Source organism: Chrysochloris asiatica, unplaced genomic scaffold, assembly GCF_000296735.1.
Source record: "Chrysochloris asiatica unplaced genomic scaffold, ChrAsi1.0 scaffold00008, whole genome shotgun sequence".
Taxonomy (NCBI): domain Eukaryota; kingdom Metazoa; phylum Chordata; class Mammalia; order Afrosoricida; family Chrysochloridae; genus Chrysochloris; species Chrysochloris asiatica.
In genome coordinates this window covers 29039519-29062531 of record NW_006408526.1, presented here as the reverse complement: position 1 = coordinate 29062531, position 23013 = coordinate 29039519, and the positions used below count along the sequence as shown (strand labels likewise).

At 38.9% G+C, this 23013-nt stretch overlaps 1 protein-coding gene across 2 annotated transcripts in view; it reads left to right on the top strand.

Moving 5' to 3' along the window:
* The window catches only part of SIK3 (SIK family kinase 3), a 301942-nt gene that overhangs the window by 212272 nt on the left and 66657 nt on the right, over positions 1–23013 (top strand). The window contains exon 4 of one of the 2 annotated variants that reach the window (XM_006833851.1): positions 6319–6480. In XM_006833851.1, coding sequence (XP_006833914.1) covers positions 6319–6480 — 162 coding nt within the window. Of the gene's footprint in view, positions 1–6318; positions 6481–23013 lie in introns of those variants that run through there. The other variant, XM_006833852.1, reaches the window with a different exon arrangement.

Below are 23013 nucleotides of genomic sequence, written 5' to 3'. Positions count from 1 at the left end.
TGGCCTAGCCCAGGCTCTTTTGGAAAGAAGCATTTGTTTGATAAACAGGAAGTGGTTTCCATGGCGTAGGAAGAAGAATGATAGAACTGAGTGGCAAAGCAAGAACTGCTTGCTGTCCTTAGCTTGGAATGGGCAGACCTGGTTGTTTTGTTTTGTTTTGTTTTTTAGGTAACCACCAAAGATTAACACAGATGCCCCCTTCTCCCCATTCTGGACTGCCATCAAGCTGCTAGGGCATGTTCATTTTCAATCGGCTGTAACTTGTAAGTTTCACAGACAAATGGTGACACAGTCTGTTGACAGTGGGAAAGTGACTTATTTTAAGACATGCTGGCTCCCCACCACTATCCCATTAGTGGCCAGCCTCTGACACTCAGTAAAGCGGGTCTCGGGAAGCGAAGACTGGCTTATGTGTATTTTTGCTCTTTGAAAGGTTAGAACTGAAGCGTACCACAAGACATTTCTTCCAAAGCCAGATGAAGACAAAATTGCAAACAGTGAATTCTGAAATAAGCCTTCCTTGCTGGTGCTCTAATACTTTTGAAACTTCAGAATTCCTTTCCTCCACTTCTAATAATGTTACTTTTAATGGAGTGTATAAATCTCTCAGTGTCACTGACTTGATTTTATTTGGGAAAGAAGAACAGATTAAAAAGTTTAAAAAAGAAATCCCATGCCAAGTGATTCATGGTCATTGGAAAGTGAGAAAGAGAACTCAAAGACTCCTTACTTGAAACAGGGGAACCATTTCCATTTTGGACAGATAATCACCTCATCCCTTCCAGTTGGAATGGCTGGGTAACACTGTGGTGGTGGTTGTTGCTAAGCACCTTCAAGTTGCTACCAACATATAGTGACTGTGTACTGGGTGTTCAAAGAACGGCTGATGGGTTTGAATGGCCAGTCTTACAGTTAACAGGCCAGTGCTTATTCTACAGCACCACAACAGTAGAAAAACTTCAATTGCTTCAAATTTGCAGTGGCTACCTAAATAGATAAGTAGTGACTTGATGCTGAAAGGGACTTACTGTGATGAAGTTTACACAGCAGGTGACTAATTAAGAATTGTCTAGACTCCAGAGGAGCCACAGGAGTCCCAGAACTATAGGAAGTCCCGGTTGTGGCTCCAGTGTGGAATGACAGGGATGGGACTGAGGATGTTGGTGGCATTTCTAGGTCAGCGTTTGGGAGAGTTAGCTCACTGAAGTTCCTGAAAGATGCGTGCCAACTCTAGAGTTCCTTGTAAGTGAGATTTATCCTAACCAGGGTCAGAATATATTCTCCTTTGAATAGTGAGGAGATTCAGAAGCCATTTATGTTTAGTTACCTTCAGAAAGCTCCCCAGTGTGTTATCTAAATGTTGTGTCTATGTGTTAACTTCAAGGCTGGGCTACTGCTTTGAATTTCTTCACTGACAGTTAAATTTCATATTTAAGCATGAAAACTTTTTGTTGCCTGCTTATAGGAGGCTGTAAATGAGCATAAAGCAGCCATTTGTCAGCAGGCAGCTGAAAGGTGATTTTCAGAGGGGACTGAAAACCACTGCAGGCTGCTGGCTTCCTGGCACAGCCACCAGACCCCAAAGGCATACACTGAGGAAGGAGTATAAGGTGGGCAAAACTCAAAGCAGATGCAGCTAAAATCGAAATGACAGTGACCCACTAAGATAATCCTGTATGTGGAGACAAGCAGAGAACTCCCAAAGAGAAGAAAACATGAATATCAAATAAAAGTATCTAATGTCTGGAGCCAACACAGTTTTTTTAAAAAAACATTAAAAACAATAACAATCTGTATATCTTTTTTTTTTTTTCTTTAAAAACTATAACAATGTAGACAACCATAGCAAAATAGAGAACAGTAGGCTGCCATTTCATGCTTGGTAAAGTGGAGGGTCAGTGAAAAAAAGGAAGACCCTCAATGAGATGGGTTGGCACAGTGACAGCAGCAATGGGCTCAAGCAGAGCAACACTTGTGAGGACCAGGCAGAGCTTCAGGTCTGTATGAGTTGTTACCATCTTGATGGCACCTGACAACAACAAGGTTATCATTAAGCGCCATTGAGTTGGTTCTGACTCATAACAACCTCGTATGGGGTTTCTGAGAACTGACTGGTGGATTTGAACCACCTACCTTGTGGCTAGCAGTCCAATCCTTATCCTACAGCAATACCGTAGGTGGCCTTGGAGAAGTATTTATTGAAGCTGTTTTATCTAGTATTTGTGCCATCACAAAAACCTTTTAACTAGCACCTTTTAACAATGGCAATTGATACGTAGACTGTAATTGCCTTCAAGCACTTTGGAAACCTGGGGAACCCTATGATGCATTAATAAATGTTTCCATACTCTCCATGTAGTATTGAGTGGGTCTCCCTTTCTTCTTTTTTTAAACTGTCTTTGAAAGTTAAAGCTATGTCACGTATAATACAAATTTATTCTCAAGTAAACTTTCTTGGCCATGTTGTTGTTGTTGTTGTTGTTAGGTGCCGTCGAGTCGGTACCGACCCTTAGCAACCTTAAGCACAGCAGAATGAAACACTGCCCGATCCTGGGCCAACCTCACTACTGTTGCCACACTTGAGTCATCAATGCTGCCACTTGGCCAATCCATCTTATTGGGGGTCTTCCTCTTTTTCTCTGACCCTCCACCTTACCATAGCATAGGTTTATATCTATTTAGTTAACCAAGAAGTCGGGATATTGGCAGTATAAATGAGTTGTCCAGAGACAACCAATGTGTCATTGTAAAGATAAAGCAGAACTAGGCTGCATTCCACCAGCTCCTGGCCTGTGTAACAATTTTGATAATGTTCCAATCATTTTAGGAAAATGAGGTACTTAGAAAATTTAAAAAGCTCTTTTAAAGAAGAAAATCACTTATTTTGGAAATCACAAAATTAATCATTCTGTTGTATTTAAGAAGTGCTTTGATGTGTTCTGGTAATTGGTATTTACTGCCAGACAAATGTCTCTTGGGCATTTTAATTAATGGGTGGCTTGGCCAAATGAGCTTCTGATGGTAAACCTTCATAAGGGTTTATTTTTATGTTTCTCAAGAATAGCTGTCTCTTCAAAGCTCTTTAATTAGACAATGTTTAGTAACTAAAACATATTATTAGAATAATTAGGCCTTGGGTTAAGAGAAATATGGGGTCAAAGGAGCAGGAACTGTTAGAGAATGGCGTCTTAAAATAAAACATGGCTTTCACATCAGATGGATTTCCAGTCCCTTAACAGCTTATGTTAAGTCACTGTCCCTAGTTAGGGACTTTGTGTTGTTTAACATTCAGATGACAGGTCTCACCAGAAGCCTAAACACACCAAAATGTGAGCTCATTTATCACCACCTCGACATTCCCGACATTCCCGTAGAAAACGAACTTCTCATCTTTGTGCCGTCTCAGCTGATGATTTATAATTTTCTCCTTTTTTTCCCTGTTACATTGGTGATCTTAGCTACGATAATGATTTGAGGGAAATACTTCTTTCCCAGTATTTTTAATTATCTTTGTATATATAGCATTGATCTTAAAGCTACTATAGTACTTACATTCCAAAATTTTACATTCTTTTTGGTCAGAATACAGTTCGAATTATTTCACAATTTTCTCTGAAGATGGTTTGCCACCTGGCTTCCCTTTTCTGTATCCCTTCTTCTATATCTTGTCTTACATTCTCAATCTTAGCAGTCATTACTGGTCAATTTATTTCACCCTGAGGTACTTTATTGTAATGAGAAAAGATGTACATGACAAGTACTGGGATTGGGTAATATGTCTCTAAAATAATTAAGTTGTATTACTGAAATTACTCTTGTTAAACCAACAATGTATTCGTCTGTAATGTCTGATATTTGCTTCCTTACGATCTCTAGTTGCTTTTGATGGCAAATGTGTACCTTTCTTGGCTAGATCAGTTGGCTGAAGTGCTAATACAACTATTAGAAATGTCAGACAAAGCAGACTGTATTCTTAGCTAGCCTGTCTAATCCTATCAGTTGTGACCTATCCATCTTGTTGGCTGAACTGGGTCAAGAATAAATATGTCATTCAGTCCATATAAATCTACTGCCACTACTGGAGAAAAGTCATTCAGGAGCTTAATGTATTATGTGTCAGTTATATTTTTTAAATGGAGAAGATAGCTTATTTATTACAGTTTATCACATGTAAATTCTTTCGATATACCTTAGTTAGCAACAATGGTTAGGGAGATGACTAATCAATTATTTTATTTAAGCTAGTAGGAACTTCATTTTATTTTTTTATTGATATTATCTGGGGGAAAAAAATTAGAGTTAATGTTGTTGTTGTTGTAGTTAGGTACTATAAAGTTGGTTCTGACTCATGGTGAACTTGTGTACAACAAACCAAATGTAACACTGCCCCATCCTGTGCCATCCTCACAGTATTCCTGTGTTGGAGCCTATCATTACTGCCACTGTGTCGATTCATCTCTTTGAGGGTCTTCCTCTTTTTCTCTGACCCTCTACTCTACCAAGCATGATAGCATTTTATAGGCTCTGGTCCCTTCTGATTACATCTCCAAACATTTGGGGCAAAGTCTCTCCTTTCTGACTTTTTCCTTTTTCTGTGAATTCTCCCAAGACAAATTCAGTATTCTTCACTAACACCATAATTCAACGACATCAGTTCTTCAGTCTTCCTTATTTGTTGTCCAGCTTTTGCATATGAGGCGGTTGAAAATAACATGACTTGGGTCACAGACTTAGCCTTCGTCCTCAAAGTGACATATTTTCTTTTCAACACTTTACAGAGGTTTTTTTGTAGCAAATAATGACCAGTGCAATGCATCATTTGATTTCTTGACTGCTGTTTCCAGGGGCATTGATTGTGAGTTCAAGTAAAATGAAACCTTGGCAATGTCAATCTTTTCTCCGTTTATCGTGATATTGTTTATTGGTCCAGTTGTGAGGATTTGTGTTGTCTTAACATTGAGTTGTAATCCACATTGAAGACCGTAGTCTTTGATTTTTATCAGTAAGTACTTCAAGTCCTCTTTGCTTTCAGAAAGCAAGGTTTTGTCATCTGCATGTTGCAGGTAGTCATTGAACCTTTGATTCTAATACTGTGCTCTTCTTCATATATTCCTTCTTGAAGGATTTACTCAGCATACAGAATTATTATTAGAAGCCAGGATGACGAGACTTCGTCTCTCATACTTTGGACATGTTATCGGGAGGGACCAATCCCTGGAGAAGGACACCATGCTTGGTAAAGTAGAGGGTCATTGAAGTAGAGGAAGACCCCCAAGGATATGGATTGACACCATCCATGGCAGCAGTACTGGGCTCAAATGTAATGATTGTGAGGATGGTGCAGGACCGGACAGTGTTTGTTCTCTTGTGCACATGGTCCCTATGAGTCAGAACTGACTTAATAGCACCTAACAACAACATGCAGATTGAATAAGTGTGGTCAAAGAATCCAACCCTGACCAGTATATTTCCTGATTCTAAACTACTTACATTGTTTTGTTTGAATGACTGCCTCTTGTTTTATGTATAGGTTTCATATGAGCACAATGAAAGGTTCTGGAATTCCTATTCTTTACAGTGTTATCCATAATGTGCCATGATCCACAGTCAAAAGTTTTTGATTAGACAGTGAAGCACAGGTATATATCTTTCTGGCATTATAGCTTTCCTTCAAGATCCATCTGACATAAGCAAAAAAAAAAAAAAAAAGTAACATAGTTTTGGAAATATTTGGTAAGCAAATAAATAGAGATATAAAGATGCAAGCATATTGTTGCCACATTCTAAAGAACTGATTAAACAAGTATGCTTTTCTTGTCAAATTCTGTCTTTGCGAAGACAGAAAAAAAGATGAACCCAAGTGAAGTCCTATGTTTATAAAGGATTGTTTTTCCCTTTGCAGTGACTCATTTCTCTGTTCTTTCCTAAAATGTTGATTACTGTAACTTTGTTTTTTGACTCATACTTTAGCACAGGAAATATTGCTGATATTTATCTTTACATGTGTGTTTTCCTGTGTATATGTCATAGTTTGCAATGGGTATATGAAGAGGAAAGTGTTGAATCTTCTGTTCCTTGAGCAATTCCGTTACAGCCCTCAGAATGCTTCATTAGAATGAGCCAAGCATACTCTAATACATACTATGCTCAACAGAACTTAATGCTTAACATGGTTTCAGTAGTAATGCTGATAGGTATAAACCAGCACTAAAAAGGTGTTGTTTTCCTTTTCTTTATTTTTGCTTGGTGGGATCCCTTGCATCCCTTCTTGAAAACCGTTCCAGAATCCAAAATGAGAACTGTTCTTCTTTGTCACAGACCACCTGGTGGCCCATGGTAGAATGGCAGAAAAGGAGGCCCGTCGGAAGTTCAAACAGATCGTCACAGCTGTCTATTTTTGCCATTGTCGGAACATTGTTCATCGTGATCTAAAAGCAGAAAATTTGCTTCTGGACGCCAACCTGAATATCAAAATAGCAGGTGAGACATGTGCTGAGGATGTGCCCTCAGAACAAGAGAGCTTTTCTTTCAGGGTTCTTAAAGCAAGGAGTTCGGTTTCCACCTCTTCAGAAAGAAGTATAAAACTAAGGACAACTTAGAATTATTTTTTGTGACCTACAAAATAGGTAAACTTTCAAACTATATGTTATGTTTCATATCGTATTAGATGGAACTAGGAGTAAAGAAGAGAAAGAGTGATACTTACATTTCTGTTATTTAGATGGTCAGATTGGTCTGCTTTAAAGAAATAAGAATAAAATACAAAATAAAGGGGAAAGGAGAACTGCTGAAAATCATATCCCCTCTTAATGTTAGTTGAGAAGGCTGACTGTCACTGTTGTCATGGAGCATGTTTATTCTAAAGACTTAGTTTTATAGTAATTTAGGAAGAATAAGTCTGATTTAGGTTTGCAAGCATTCTGAGCTTTTTGACTCTGCAAATTTCACTAGTTTACTTATCTGACAAGGCCTCAAGCGACTTTTTACGGCCATAATTTGCTCATGCTTCAGTTTTAGTGAATGCCCAGTATTTCGCATAACCAATACAAGCTCACCACCTATTGATGCAAAAAAGTGACTGCAGTCTATACAACTCTGTACATGTATGAAGATTAGTCATTTTTGGTTCTTTACTATTTCTGGTACTACATTGTATATCTTCCCAAAAAAGTGGGGAGGGGAGGTTTCTCATACAGAAAATTGAAGTATAGCTCGAATACAATTACCCATGAGAGCCAAGATAAAATGCAGTTTTAAAGATTGTTCTCATTAATAGAATGGGAGTTGAGCATTCAGATTTCTATCACGGTATAGGTCAGACTCCAGGCCCTTGCAGGCTGGTGACATCTGCACTGTTTTTGTGGGGATAAGCCTGCGCACTTTCCAGATGTTCCTTTTACATCCTTCGAGAGACACTCAGCATGCTCTTTATCTAGGTTAGTCTAATGGCTGCACGCTTGTTTAGTATTTCACAAAACCAATACAAGCTTCTCTAAAGGTTGTTGTTTCCAGGGACCTTATACACAACACAACGAAATACCACCTGGTCCTGCGCCATCCTCACAATTGCTGCTATGCTTGAACCCATTGCTGCTGCCACTGTGCCATCCATCTTGCTGGGGGTCTCCTTTTTCACTGATCCTCCACTTACCAAGCATGATGTTCTCTAGGGACTGGTCCCTCCTGATAGATAACAGGTCATCTTGGCTTCTAAAGAGCATTCTGTTTTTACTTCTTCCAGCACAGATTTGTTTGTTTTTCTGGCAGTCCATGGTACTTTTAATCTTCTCCTTCTCCTCCAACAGCATAAATCACATGTATCTATTCTTCTATGGTTTTCTTTACTCATTGTCCAACTTTCACATGCATATGAGACTATTGAAAATACTATGGCTTGGGTCAGGCACACTTTAGTCCTCAAACTGACATCTTTGCTCTGAACACTTTAAAGACATCTTGTGCAGCAGGTTACAACCTAGGAAATCTTACCTGATAGGGTTTTCTCCATCACCTGGGGTCACAATGAGGCAAATAACAGCTTACAGCAACAGTCATAAGAGTTCTGGTAGCCAGTCTTGGGCCCGGTGTGTGTTAATACATATACAATGATAGAATTTTTTATTGTGAATTCAGTGAAGATCACAGAGCGCACATCATGAGGTTTGTATTCAACAAGTCATATACTTTGCTTCATTACGTTGATTACAATCCCCTCCTCAGTGTAACATCAGTTAATTCCACTTCCTCCCTGTGATTTTTGTTTTCATTCAACCTTCTTTTCCAACCCTTTTGAATTTTGTCCTTAGGTAAATGCTGCCTCTTTGAATTTGAATGGTTGACTGGTCCATAGTGTAAATACCTCAGTAGTGTTGTTTCCCCCCACCCCCTATATACCTATTTACTGCTTGGCTGGAAATTAAGCCCAGAGGGTGAATTCATTTCCAGACCTGAGAGTGGCCAGGGGCCATAGTTTCAGGTTTCTCCAGCCTCTTTCTGACTAGTAAATCTTTTTTTATATATAATTTTGAGATTTATTCCACGTTTTCTACTGCTCTGTTCAGAACCTATGTGTGCTACAGTATAATGCATTGGACTGTAAGGTCACTGGTTCAAACCCATCAGCCACTCCTTGGAAACCCAATATAGGGTCGCAGTGAGTTGGAACCAATTCAACGGCACTTAACAACAACAACAACAGTGTGCTCCCTTTCAGAGCAGTTGGTGTGGTAACTGGGCATCATCTTGTTCTACTTGTCTCAGTCATGGAAACTGATGCTCACGTGTTCCATTAGTTCATTGGACTAGTTGATTCCAAGCGTCTTCAGTTTTCACCACTCTTCTTTCCTCCGCACATAGAGAGATCAATAGCTGCACCTTAGGTGGCCGCTCATGAGCTTTAAGATCCCAGATGAGACTCATCAAAGTAGGATGTAGAACATTGTTTTTATGGACTACGCTATGCCACTTGACCATGGTCTTCTCACAGAAGATGGTCCTGAGCCCCAGGCCCTGCAATTACAAGATTTTTAAGTTATTTAACACAAAGTCTGAAATGTTGTTATTTGTTTTCAGAGCAAAACAGAGAATAAATGTGCACCCTAGTTTGTGGCCTGCCACAATAGCTAACATTACCTTTGCTCATGTGTTCTTTCTCTTACATGCAGTTACTACTCAGTTCTTAATTATTGCCTGAACTTTCTTTCTTGCACATAAATGAGTGAGAATTGTCATCTGCATCTTCCAAGTCTTCTTTGGACTTAATGGACCAGTGGGAGAAATGCTTAGTTAAAGCTGACTGGAGCCTACCTCATTGTTGAGAGGTCATTTGGATGGTTCTGACATGATAAGGTCAAATAGATAATGAAATCAACTTTATAGTCTAGAAGCTAAAAGTCACCTTCACATCTTTTCAATGATGTCTTTTGATAAATTATTATAATTCTGGATAAGATGAAACCATTGCACATGAAAAAAACAAGAGAGGAAAACGGTTTTGTTTTATTTTACTTTAAGTATGTCAGTCATCCTTTCAATAGCTCACCTTTAAAACATCATATATGTTATCATAGCAAACTAACTTGGAACCAATACAAACTGATACTAGGAAATGTATGAAATTCTTGTTTTCCTTATGCCAGTGTTCCCTTAAGTGGTTTTAATGAAGGGGGGAAATATATATATATATACACACACACATACATGCATATTGGTTCAAATGTAGACAATGAAAATGTCATCTTGGGAATACTTATGTTTATATTGATTGAATTTGACTTTTTTTGTCAATTAATGTGGCAATTTAAATTTTGTGTCTTATACTGTAAGAACTGTTAAGTGCTGTCATGTTAGTTCCAATGCATAGCGACCCTGTATAGAATTTCTGGGGTGCAGTTGGTGAGTTTGAACCACCGACCTTGTAGTTCAAACCAGCCTTGCAGTCTAGTGCTTGTCCTACAGCGCCACACCAGGACTCCACTATAAGAACTTGTTGTTAAGTGCCGTCAAGTTTGGTTCTGACTCATAATGACCCTGTAGTGTATAGGGTTTCCAAGGAGCGGCTGGTGGATATAAACCACTGACCTTGTAGCTCAAACCAACATTTCAGTTGAGTGCTTATCCTACAGTACCACACCAGGACTCTGTAGCAACTAGCTGGTATAAAACACCATGGGAACATTCTCTGAGAGCATATGTGTGTTCTCTGGACATGAAGAGAAAAAACTTCAGTTCTATGTTTTTTAAGCTCTAACCATCATCCCATGTTTTAAGATCTTTTTTGTGCTTAAATTTTTGTATTTTCAGTTCTTATTCTAGCTTGGTGTTTATTTCTAGAGAGAATAAAGCCTAGGATGAATAACCTTGTTTTCCCCTGGATTTAGAAACAGAAAGAAACTTCCTCTTAACGGCAGTAACAAATCTTGTTTTTTGTAGAAGTTCTTTTAAAACAATGTTTCTGTCATTTGTAATTCAGGATAAGCACCAGTCATTTTCAAAATAAAGACATTTGTTTCTTAAAAACAGAGTTGCCAAGTGTAGAACTAAAAATTTGTAGTAGTTATCAAAAATATCTGTTGTTAGGAAAGGCTCGTTAAGAGAAAATTCCTGAGCTTAATAAAGAACTTTACAAAAACCCTAATTTCAATACTTAATGATGAGAAAACAGGTTATTTCTCCCTAAGATTGGGAGCAAGTGAAGGTGTACCCTCTTACCACTCCTGTTTGGTATCTTATTAGAGTTTCTAACTAATAACTAGTATTGAAAGTACCATGAGCTGCCAGAAGAACAAATAAATGTCCTAGAAAATGTACAGCCAGAATATTCCTTGGATGCGAGAATGGCAAGACTTTATGTCATGTACTTTGGACATGTTTATTAGGAGGGACCAGTCCCTGGTAAAGTAGAGGGTCAGTGAAGAGAAGAGGAAGCCCCCCATAAGATGGACTGAAACAGTGGCCTTAAATATGACAACCGTTAGGAGGATGGTGCAGGACTTGACAGTGTTTCTTTCACAGCATCAGCTGATGCAGTGAAGCAAGAAATGGAAATAAAAGGTAGGTACAGGTGTTGAGAAGAAATGGCATTCTTATCTATGCAGAAAATCCCAAATAATTGACCTCACCTCACGCCAAAAAGATAATAAATAAACGACTCTGAAACTCGTAAGTGACTATAGCAAGGTCGCTGGATGCAAAGCCAAGGATGCAAAAGTCAATTGCTTTCCTACAGAGCAGCAATGAACAATTGGGATTTGAAATTAAAAGTCATGATAGTTACATTTGCCCCCAAATAACCCCCCAATACTTACGTATACATTTAATAAAACATGTATAAGATCTTTACGAAGAAAACGACAAAATTTGGATGAAAGAAATCTAAGAATATCTAAATAAATGTAGAGATACAATTTTCATAGATGTTGTTGTTAAGTGCCTTCAAGTTAGTTCTGACTCATAGTGACCCTGTACAGAGTTTCCAAGAAGCAGCTGGTAAGCTTGGACCACTGTCCTTGGAGTTCAAACCGACCTTGCAGTCCAGCGCATTAACCTCAGTGCCACACCAGGACTCCCTGCTTATAGATGGGATGATGATATTGTTAAAATGTCAACTTATTTCCAACTTCGTCTGTGGATTCAACACAAACCCAATAAAAACCTCAAGTTATTTCATGGATAGTGACTAATTTTAAGTTCATATGGTAAGACAAAAGACCCAGAATAACCAACATAATACTGAAGAAGACCCGAGTCGGAGGACTGACACTAACTGACTTCAAGACTTAACTATATATAAAGCTACAGTAATTAAGACAAGGCACTACTGGCAGAACAATAGACTAATAGTTAGTGGAACAGACAAGTGAGCCCCAAAATAGACACAAACACAGTCCAGTGGATCCGTCACAAGGGAGCAAAGGCAATTCAATGGAAACAAGGTAGTCTTTTTAGCAAGTAGGGCCACACACTCACATACACAAAGAATCTGAATAGACCTTACACCTTTTACAAATTAACTCAAAATTAATAATAAATCTGAATGTAAAATGTAAAACTGAAACAGAGGATAGCCTAGGAAAAAATCAGGTGCTGTTCTATGAAATAAAAAACTTCCTATTGAACTTAGTTGAAAGTGAAACCTTCACTATAAAGAGAATGAAAAGACAAGCCACAGTCAGAGAAAATATTTGCAAAATGTGTCTGACACAGGACTTGTATCCTAATATGTAAAGAACTCTTAAAACTCAACAATAAGAAAGTAAACAACCCAGTTAAATAACACCAAAATTATGCTGTCTTACTTATAAACTATTGTACAAAACATGTTCATGTTTCATTTAATTTCATATTTAGCATGTAAATATAGCATTTTAGAAAACATAAAATCCTTTCACCTTTTACCACATTTAATTTTCCAAAGCTTCTAATTTCTTTTAAAGAATAATCAAGCAAATTTCCTTCATATAGAGAGTTCACCTGTGGGATGCAAATAGGATTTTTGGCCTCTCATCTTTCAGATAGGTCAACCATCAACACTCATGGAAGCAGCAGTCAAGAAATCAAACAACGTATTGTGTTAGACAAATTTGCTGCACAAGACCTCTTTAAATAAAGTGTTGAAGAGCAAAGATGTCAGTTTGAGGACTAAGGTGCACCTGACCCAAGCCATGATAATTTCAGTAGTCTCATGCTGTTGTTGTTGTTATTCCGACTCATAGTGACCCTGTATAGGTTTTCAAGGAGCGGCTGGTGAGGTTGAACCATCGACCTTATGGTTCAAAGCGACTTTGCAGTCCAGCACATTAACCTGCAGCACCATACCAAGATACTCCTTCATTAGCCTCATATGCATGTACAAGTTGGACAGTAAATAAAGAAGACCATAGAAGAATTGATGCATTTGAGTTATGGTACTAGAGGAGAATAGTATAAGTACCATAAACTGCCAAAAGAACAAACCAATCTGTATTGGAAGAAGTACAGCTTGAATGCTTCTTAGAAGCCAGGATGGCCAGGCTTCATCTTTTATACTTGGGAACTATTGTCAGGAGAGACCAGTCCCTGGAGAAGGACATCATGCTAGGTAAAGTGGAGGGTCAGCAAAAAAGAAGATCCGCATCAAGCTGGATTGGCACAGTGGCAGCAACAATGGGCTCAAGCATAGAATCGATTGTGAGGTTGGCGTAGGGCTGCGCAGTGTTTCGTTCTGTGTGCATAGGGTCACTGTTAATCAGTACTGACTCGATGGCACGTAACAACAACAGTCTTTCAGACAAGAAGCAGAAAATTCTGAGTTAGGAGTAGATTTTACAGTAGAAGCAAGAAATTGGAGCAGTGCCAGAATCTGGAAGAGCAGGTAAAGGATGGGGAAGAACAGTATGGCTCTCACAGCGTACAGTCTGCATCCCTGGATGAGAGGGTGTTCAACAACAATCAGATTACGGATTGATACTATAGAAGAGATGTTACAGAGTCATGTCATGATTCATTATAAGTCTAATTATCACAGGAGCGCAAAAGATGTAGAAACTGCTTTAATTTCCATGAGGTAGCAGATTCCACAGGAATTGTAACTAAATCCTGTTTATTGTATCACTATTAATACATGCTTGTTCTAAAGTCGGTGCTTAGTTACTGTGTTGATTTGAAATTAGACAGTGCTGATGACATCAGTATCTTATAGATGACATAAGATGTGAGGTGAGTCAGGAAAGTGGGTGGCAGTGGTGGGTGTAGAAAATTCTATAGGATTAATTAGTCAGCCAGCAGATGTTCATAAGGTACCTACAGTGTACAAACATGGATCTAAGCACTGGGGATACAGAGGCAGATGAAATACTTCCTAGGAACTAACATTCTGATGGATGGTGGCATAAAAAGATAAAATCAAATACTGTAGTAGAATAACTTGTGGGAGAGATAACTGCTTTTAACCAGGACAGACAAAAAAGTTTATCTAAGACAGTGAAATTTGAGTTGATGTTAAAAAAGACCAAAGGAGTAGACCTGAATTTCAAAGAAGAGCCTTCAAGCAAAAGGAAAATCAATGCAAAAGTCTAAGACAGATAAATGTAACATACTTGAGGGACAGGAGAAAGATCAGGTAGAGATATGGATGTAGATCCTAAATAAGAGGGGATTGGGAAAAGTTGGGGTGACAGTAGTAGCAAAAGCCAGACAGCGTGGCAGAAGCACATGGGTAAGGATTTGAGATTCATTGTTGTTACAATGGGAAATCGAGTTGGAAAATAATTAAACAACAGTGAGAAGTATTTGGTATATTTGCCAAAAAGGTACAGCAACCCGGCCTGAGAAATCGTACTTACAATGCAGGTATCTATACTAGACTATGAAGTTACGTGAATCTTAGAGTTAATGAATGATGCTCAAGGTTGAATAAGAAGGAAAAACAAAACAAAACATAGGTTGCAGCCAGAGCAATGGAATAAGAAAGCCAGTTAAAAGACTGAAATAGTAAAACTGTACATGAGGGTGGTGGTAGTAGACATGGAAAAGAAGAAAGGGACAACAGATAGGACAGAGACTGTGTGAGAACGCACAAAGGAAGAGATGGTCGGACTGCCCGGAGAGGGTGCTGTCACAGATGTTTACACATAGGGAAATCGGATCTCCTAATTGAAAGGAAAACGGAACTGTCTTGTCAATATTTATTTGTAGTACTTGATGCAATCCCATTTGGAAGTAATTTTAATCCTTGTCTCCACGGATTAAGTATAGAAATCTCTATATTTAAAAGATTGCCTAGGAAAAACCTAAATGAAGCTGGCATATCCGTAAAGAAAAGTTCTTTCAAATGCTCAGACACTATGAGAATGTTTTGATAATTGTGGAAACTTTTTTTTTTTTTAAACCTAAGGAAGCTGGAAACTTTTCTCTTTAAATGTCGACTCCCAAAATGGTCTCCATGAGATATTTTCCACTCCGGTGTTGTTTTAGTTGGCAGTGATTCGACAGCAAAGACTTGAAGTGCAGCTATAGAAAAGGCAGTGTTTGGGAAAGAATTTTCAGAGTGCATGGTACTGTGGAAACTTTTTACTCTCATGCAGTGAGATATAGACTATTCCATGTCTTTAAAAGTGAGAAATTAAAACATTCCCTAAATCCACTGGTCTTCCACTCTCAGTATAAATATAGGATGCCAGCATACAGGAAAAAGAAAGGAGAGGGTTGGAAATCTTGGGTTTGTGGAAACCATTCCACGGTGTGGTAATTCAGAATATCCTACTGGCTATGGAAAATTGTTATGTAATATATTCATCATAACAATCCCAAATTTGATTTGATACCAACTCCTTTTGTTAAAATCATCATTCGCTGAAGGTGGTTGGCAGATCAGAGCAGCCCTGTGACTTTCCTGAATTCAGGTCATACTGTTGTTAGGTGTCTTCGAGGTAGTTCCAGTGAACAGTGACCCAATGAACAGAACACTTCCCGGTCCTGTGGCATCATCCCAATTGTTCCTATGTAGAGCCTAGGAATCTTAATGTGTCAGCATGTGTTTGTACCATGACATGATGTATAACCCTCAGGAAGGTTCTCCATAACTTTAATTGATGTGTGTTTCAATAAAAATTGAAAAACAATCTATTCTAAATCCTGTTCTTGAGCCTGGAACTTTGCAAATGGAAATTTAATGTAACTGTATGCAAAAGGCATTTCAGTTACATACGTTGATTTCTTTTGTAGTCCTTACACCTAAAGTTAAAATTCAAGTGAACAGATGTATGCCAGTCATGGTTCTAGGTTATAGATAAGACCTTAATGATCTTGAAAAGCAATGGCATTGTTCAAAGATCAAAACCAAAAGAATTGATGCAGTTGAGTTAGTGGTGAGGAATAGTGAATATATATGGACTACCAGAAGAATGAACAAATCTGTCTTAGAAGTACTTCCTTAGAGGGGAGGATGACAAGACTTCATCTCCAGGTCTTTGGACATGTTCTCAGGAAGGACCTATCCTTGGAGAACATCATGCTTGGTAGAGTAGAGTGTCAACAAAAAAGAGGAAGACCTCCAACGAGATATACTGGCCCAGTGGCTGTAGCAGTGATCAGACAATTATGCAGGATGGCATTTTGTTCTGTCGCTTGGGTCTCTGTGAATCGGAATTGACATCCTGACACCTACCAACAACAAGAGTCAAGAATGATTTTCTGTTTTGTATACACTACCAGTCTAGAAGCAGAGCCTCTCTACTTTCTCATAGAGAACAAACTCAGGGTGTTAGTGAATGGGAGAGTAACTGCACAGTCCAAAATGGCCCACTTTTTCCAGTACTGTGGGCCTTTAACGTTCTACTCAGTGCCATACCTATATGTGTTTTAATGTTCAAATTATTCATTAGTATAGAAAGAAGTTGATGTTCCAAAAAGATGCATTCTGTTTAGCCTGTGGTTTCACATAACTTGGCACACTGCAGGATTACACTTGAGAATCTCCAGTCAGTTTGAGAAGCTTGACTTAAATTTAAAAATAAGTTAATTGCCAGAATCTGATTTGGAGGATAATTGAAAAGAGAAGGAACTGGAGGTGGAGCATAGAAAAGGAGAGGAAAGCAGACGGCAGGAAAGAAGTGGGAGCTTTTGAGCAAAAGGAGAGAAGCTGTGGAAAAGGCAAGTTGAGACTCAGTGCTGTCCTCCTCCGTGTAGAGGGACAAAGGGACAGAGCTGAGGGTAAGAGGGAGTGATGGTGTGTGCTGTTGATCAGCCAAAGCATCACAACAATTCAAATGGAGAGAAACTTTTGGATGCATGATGATTCAAAGTAAAAGTGGCACATCTTCAGCTACACGATGTCTGGAACAAAAGAAAATAAACTTAACCTGCATTTACTGCCATTGTAAAAAATGACACTTCTGAAACTTCTCTAGCAAGCAAAGTAAGGCTGAAGGAAATTATGTGGAAAATTACCCGTGGGTTCTAATTTAAGTTGATTTAGACAAAACTTATTTTATTTAGATTCTTTTTATGTTATTAGTGGGTATAGAAACTGTTAAGAACTTTTTCTTTCTGAAGTGTACTGAAGACCATGTTTCCCCAGCTTCATCTTTCTCATTGTCTTAAGCTCCCCAACCACAGTTTGGTGTTGGGCAGGAACTAACAAAACATTGAGAGTGCTCCCACACTTGATTCCTCAAGAAGTGACCCCTGAGATAGCTCTGCACCATGGGGTTGTCACTTGCTGATATTTTGGAAGTAGATCATCTGGTCTTTCTTCCAAGGCATCTATTGTTGTTAAAGTGCCGTTAAGTTGGATCCAACTCATAGCGACCCTGTATAGGGCTTCCGATGAGCAACTGGTGGATTTGAATCACCAACCTTGCAGCTCAAACCAACCTTGCAGTCTAGTGCTTCTCCTGCAGTTGCACACCAGGGCTCCTCCAAGACATCTAAATGGACTTAAACCACTAACTTTTGGGTTAGCAGCCAAGCTGACTAGCCAGGGACTCCAAAATGTGATGATAGTGGTGGTGTGCCTCTAAGTCAGTTCCAACTCATAGCAACCCTGTATAGAGTTTCTGAGGCTGGAAATTTTTACGGGAGCAGAAAGCGTCATCTTTCTCCCTCGGAGTAACTGGTAGATTTGAATTACTGACCTTGCAGTCAGCAGCCTAGTACGTAATCCACTACTCTACTGTTAAGGAATTGTCAAAAAAGAGTGAAACTGTGTATAAAATGGTGAATCAACAAATGTGTTAATGTGTATTTTAACAAAATTTTTTTTTAGACAGAGAAGATAATAGTCCAACAGATTTCTTAAAGCAGGCATTCTCTATATAGCAGGATGTTATTTATAGTCCCCAGAGTGCAGGTCTGGACCTCATTCCTTGAAACATATAAACTGTGTTCCTAACTGTTTCAGTTTACGGACGAATTGAACTTAAAGACAAATTTAAGAATGAAACTTGTTCATGACTGGGGACTGCTTATAAAGTATCTAGGTCTTTCCCATCCTACTTACTTACATAGAACAGTTTGAGAAGCTCTGAGTATTAATCAAGAGCGTATACCTGATGTTGGGGAGCAATGATCATGTGTATGTCTCAGTCATTCTATCTCTCACTCAAATGAAGTAGTTCTTACCATTAACAGTTTTAACTATTATGCATTTAAAATTTTTATACATTGAATGACATAGTTTAAATCAATTGCAGTCTCTTACAAAATGAAAAATGAATTTATCTTAAATAATACTCATAACGAACTTTTGAATGAATTTTTGTATTGTGGTCAAAAATACACACACACACAAAATACACAGCAAAACATTTGCAAGTTCAACAACAACTTCAGTGACATTGATTTCATTCGTCATGTGTGTAACCTTTATTAATGGTGTTGCTGCTGGGTGTGAACTGCTGACCTTGCAGTTAGCAGTTCAGTGCTTATTCTACAGTGCTACACCAGGACTATTGCTACCCTTATTGCTATCCTTTTCCAAATTATTCCACTACCTAATAGCAAGAGGGGTCTTAAAAGCTTGTGAATGGCCATCTAAAATGCAACTATTAATCTCTCCCTACTGAAGCAAACAAGAGTAAAGAAAAGCAAAGACTGAAAGAAACAATTAGTCCATAGAACTAATGGACCATGTGAATGACAAGCTCCCCTAGTCGAGACCAGAAGAACTAGATGGTGCCCCGCTATGACTACCTACTAATCTGATTGGACTCACAATAGAAGGTCCTAGACAGAGTGGGAGAAAAATGTAGAACAAAATTGAAAATCATAAAAAAGTCCAGACTTAACTGGTCTGTATGGTAAAGACTGGCCCTTAGACGCTCTTCAAACTTGGAACTGAACTCACCACTAGGGATTACCTTTTAGCCAAATAGGCCTGAATATAAAGTCAACAGTAGTACCATGGAGAAACTTCTCAGAACAATCAAACAAACCATATGAGACCAAAAGGACAGCATTTGCCCAAAGACAAAGTTCAGAAGGCAGGAAGAGGCATGAAAGAAGGATGAATGAAAATGGGGAACCCAGAGAGGAAGTGGAGAGAGTGTTGTTCCATTGAGGGGATTACAACTAATGTCAGGAAACAAAAATGTATCAGTTGTTGAATGGAAAACTAATTTGCTCAGTAAACTTTTATCCAAACCACAACAAAATGTTCCAAAAAAATGATTCCTCCACCATTTTAACAGAAACTCAATGCCCCATAAGCAGGTTCCCCTTTCTCTTTCCCACTCCTCTTCACCACTAATTGGTTTCTATGTATTTGCTTGGAGTCCTGGTGTGGCACTGTAGGGTCAGCACTGGGGCCGCAAGGTTGATTTGAACAGAAAGGTGGCGGTTCAAATACATCAGCTGCTCCTTGGAAACCCTATACAGCAGTGGGGGAATGTCCGGCCCACGGCCATACGTTGTTGTTAAGTGCTTTTGAGTTGGTTGTGACTTATAGCAATCCTGTAGAGGGTTTCCAAGGAGCAGTTGGTAGGTTTGAACTGCTGACCTTGTCGTTTGTAGTCCAGTGCTATACTGGGTCACTATAAGTCAGAACCGACTTGATAGCATTTTATAACACCACCAACATATTTGCTTATTTCATACAATTGCTTGAAATATAATAAAAATTTAAAGTGTCATTTTGGATTGACTTATTTTGCTCAGCATGATGTTTAAAGGTTCATCCATATTGTGACATGAGTCAGGACTTCATTTATCTTTAATATTGAGAAAAAAAAATGTCAGATAACCTGTTCGCTGCCGGGGTTAGCTTGCCACAGTGGAGACAGATGCATCTGCAAACCCAGGAGTGCTCAGGATATGCGGAGAGTCAGGAGTTTGTTAAGATTAAGTGACTTACTTGGAAAAGCTGTAATAGCAGCAGCTGTATTAAAATACTACAGTATCTCTATGTACCTTTCCAAACTTCCATATAGATTCTTTCAGTCTCACAAAGATTACCCTTTCCCCTCCAAGACCTTCCTTCGTTTCTTAAACTAAATCAACTCCTCAAATGAACTGATTATATGACTTTCTTTTTTCTCATGAAAGAATTTTTCTCTTGTGTACATTTGCTCAGCCTGTGAGCCAGTCGATTTTGGCATTATTTCTCTGTTAGCTCCTAGTCAGAAAGTTCAGCCAGGGGTTGGAGTCATTGCTAAACATTGAGGACTTCCCAAGAATCATTTTCAAGAGTGAATTAACAGTCTGCCTACTGGGAACTTTGACGTTTATCCTTCATCACTGACCCACACAGTTGACTTGTTTTGTTCAACTCCAAATAAAACTATTGTGGCCACATGATTTCTAGACTAGTAATACTGTTGTTATTAAATGCCTTTGAGTTGGTTCTAACTCATAGTGTTTCCAAGGGGTTTCCATAGGGTTTCCAAGGGTTAGCTGGTGGGTTTGAACTGCCAATCTTGCAGTCCACTGCATTATTATGCAGCACCATGCCAGGACTCCAGACCAATAATGCTGCATAGGGAAAGCAAAATTAATTCTTTATCTGTGTCGTCTTCCATTTTAATAGTCTATATACCAGCCTACTCTATCCTGGTGTGGCACTGCGGGTTAATATGCTGGATTGCAAAGTCAATTTGAACAGCAAGGTCCGCAACTCAGGCTTACCAGCCACTCCTTAGAAACCCTATACAGGGTTACTGTGGGTCGGAACCGACCTGACGGCACTTAACAATCACAGCAACATATCCTGGTGTGGACTCCTGGTATGGCACTGTAGTATCAGCACTGGACTGTGAACCACAAGGTTGGTGGTTAAAGCTCACCAGCCGCCCCTCGAAATCCTATACAGGGTCACTATGAGTTGGAACCAACTTGATGGCACTTAACAAAAACAACAACAACAACATATTTATAGTGTTCTCACACTGATGCTGATTGTTTTTTTCTTTGGATCACTTCTAGCAAGAACCTGAATACTGACAGCTTGGTTTCTCTCTCCCTTTTAGCCCATTGAGAAATTAAAGAGCCAAAATTAATTCTGTACTTGGTCATTGTCTCTAATTGTTTTTGGTTTTTTTTTAAATTACAGATTGGGATTCTGAGACCTCTAATGCTTCCAGATTTTAAAACATGGGAAATCTTGTCACTGCGTGTCTGAGTTGTTGTTTCTTTGGGATAAATTGCTATTTTTCCACTTTACTTTTTTTCTCTTCCCCACTCTGCCTCCACCTATTCACTTTAACAGTAAAGAAATGAAGCACTTTCCTTTTGAGAGGGTTGGCTGCCAACTGCAGCTGTACTGTGCTGCCTGCACAGACACTGCAATCATTGGAACTGGCTGAAGACTGTGCCTAATCTGTTTACATCTGCTTTGAATTGCTCCTTGGTCAGCCCAAACAGTCAGGAGATCACTGTGAAGTGGTGGACCAAATGAGAAAATTTTCTGTTGCTGTTGGTTCTGATCTTTCAGCTTGCCAGTAGTCTCCCTGTCTCCTCACCACATACACATGCCCGGCTGATGATGTGTTTACTTTGAGGGATACAGTCTCTCTACCGAAGGCTCCTGATCTTGCTGAGAACAAAGAATTTTAAGTTTCATAATTGATAGTAGAGCCCTAGTATTTAAACCATCCCTGGAAGACAGACATATGGTCCAAATTAGAGTCTGCTGCTCCATACTAACAGACAGGGATATGAATTGCCATTTCATCCTATATATAGTTGCTAAGCATCTAGGGTGTCGACTGTTGGAATGGAAAAGAGACTTAACAAATGATGCTAAGGGCCACTTATGAATGGAGAAATCCGTGACCATAGGCCACATCAAGAGCGAACCCACATGGTCTCTGTTGTGCGGGTGGGACTATCCTTCTTAACCAGTTTCTTCTATTGTTTCTCTCTTTTTTTCTATAACCTTTCAGAATATTCATCAATTTATTATTGGATCTATAGATTGTGTTGCTGTTACATCAACAGTAAGGGACATAAAGAGTCTTTATGGGCATCTTTGTACCTGAGAATTTTTCAAAATAGTAACCACTCAATGTTTTCATTCTTATTATTCTAGGTAATGTTATAACGTCTTTACATCTAAAATAAAAATGTAAATTGTAGAGTAATATAAATTTTTTGTTAAGTGCTATTGAGTTGGTTCTGGCTCATAGCAACCCTGCATAGGGTTTTCAAGGAGTAGTTGGTGAGTTTTCAGTTAGCAGTCCAGTGCTTATCCTACAGTGCCATACCAGGAGTCCTAGAGTAATATAAATACACTGTAGGAAATTGGGGATGCAATGGCACCATGGTTTAAGTGCTCAGCTGCTAACCCAAAGGTTGTAGGTTAAACTCCACCAGGAGTCTCCATGGAAGAGAAGACTTGGCAGTGTGCTCCTGTAAGATTGTACGCACTGCAGCTGACAACCTCATTTTTTCTCCCTTGGAGCAGCTGGTTGGTTTGAACCACCAACCTTGAGATTAGCAACCCACTTGTTGTTGCTGTTAAGTGCTGTCAATTCGTATTTGACTCAGAGCGACCCTGTACAGGGTTTCCAAGTAGTACCACTGACCTTGTAGTTCAAACCAACCTTGTGGTCCAGTGCTTACCCCATAGCAGCACACCAGGACTCCCACTTAGCAGCCCACTAAGCCTAGGAAATCCTTTTTGGTCCTATAGGGTCAGTCTGAGTTGAAATCAATTCAATAGCGCACAGTAACAACAGCATAGGAAATTTGAACAGCAACAAGTTTTAAATATTCAAACTAATCCTACCTGTAAAACTATTGGTAACAGTTTACATGCATTTTCGTCTGTCTTTTTTCCTATGCATGTTTTCTATAATTAGAATCCGTGTATATGTGAACAGGGAGGTTCTTCAAAAAGTTTGTGGGCAAAATTAAAACAGTGGAATTTTTCCATGAACTTTTTGAAGCCCCCTTGTATAATTTTATATGCTTTTATTAACCATGTTGTTGTTGTTAAGAGCTGTCTAGTCGGTTCTGACCCATAGCAACCCTATTTAATATTAAATATTTTTCCATGCTGTTGCACATAATTCCCCTTTTAAAATGATTACATATCAGGTA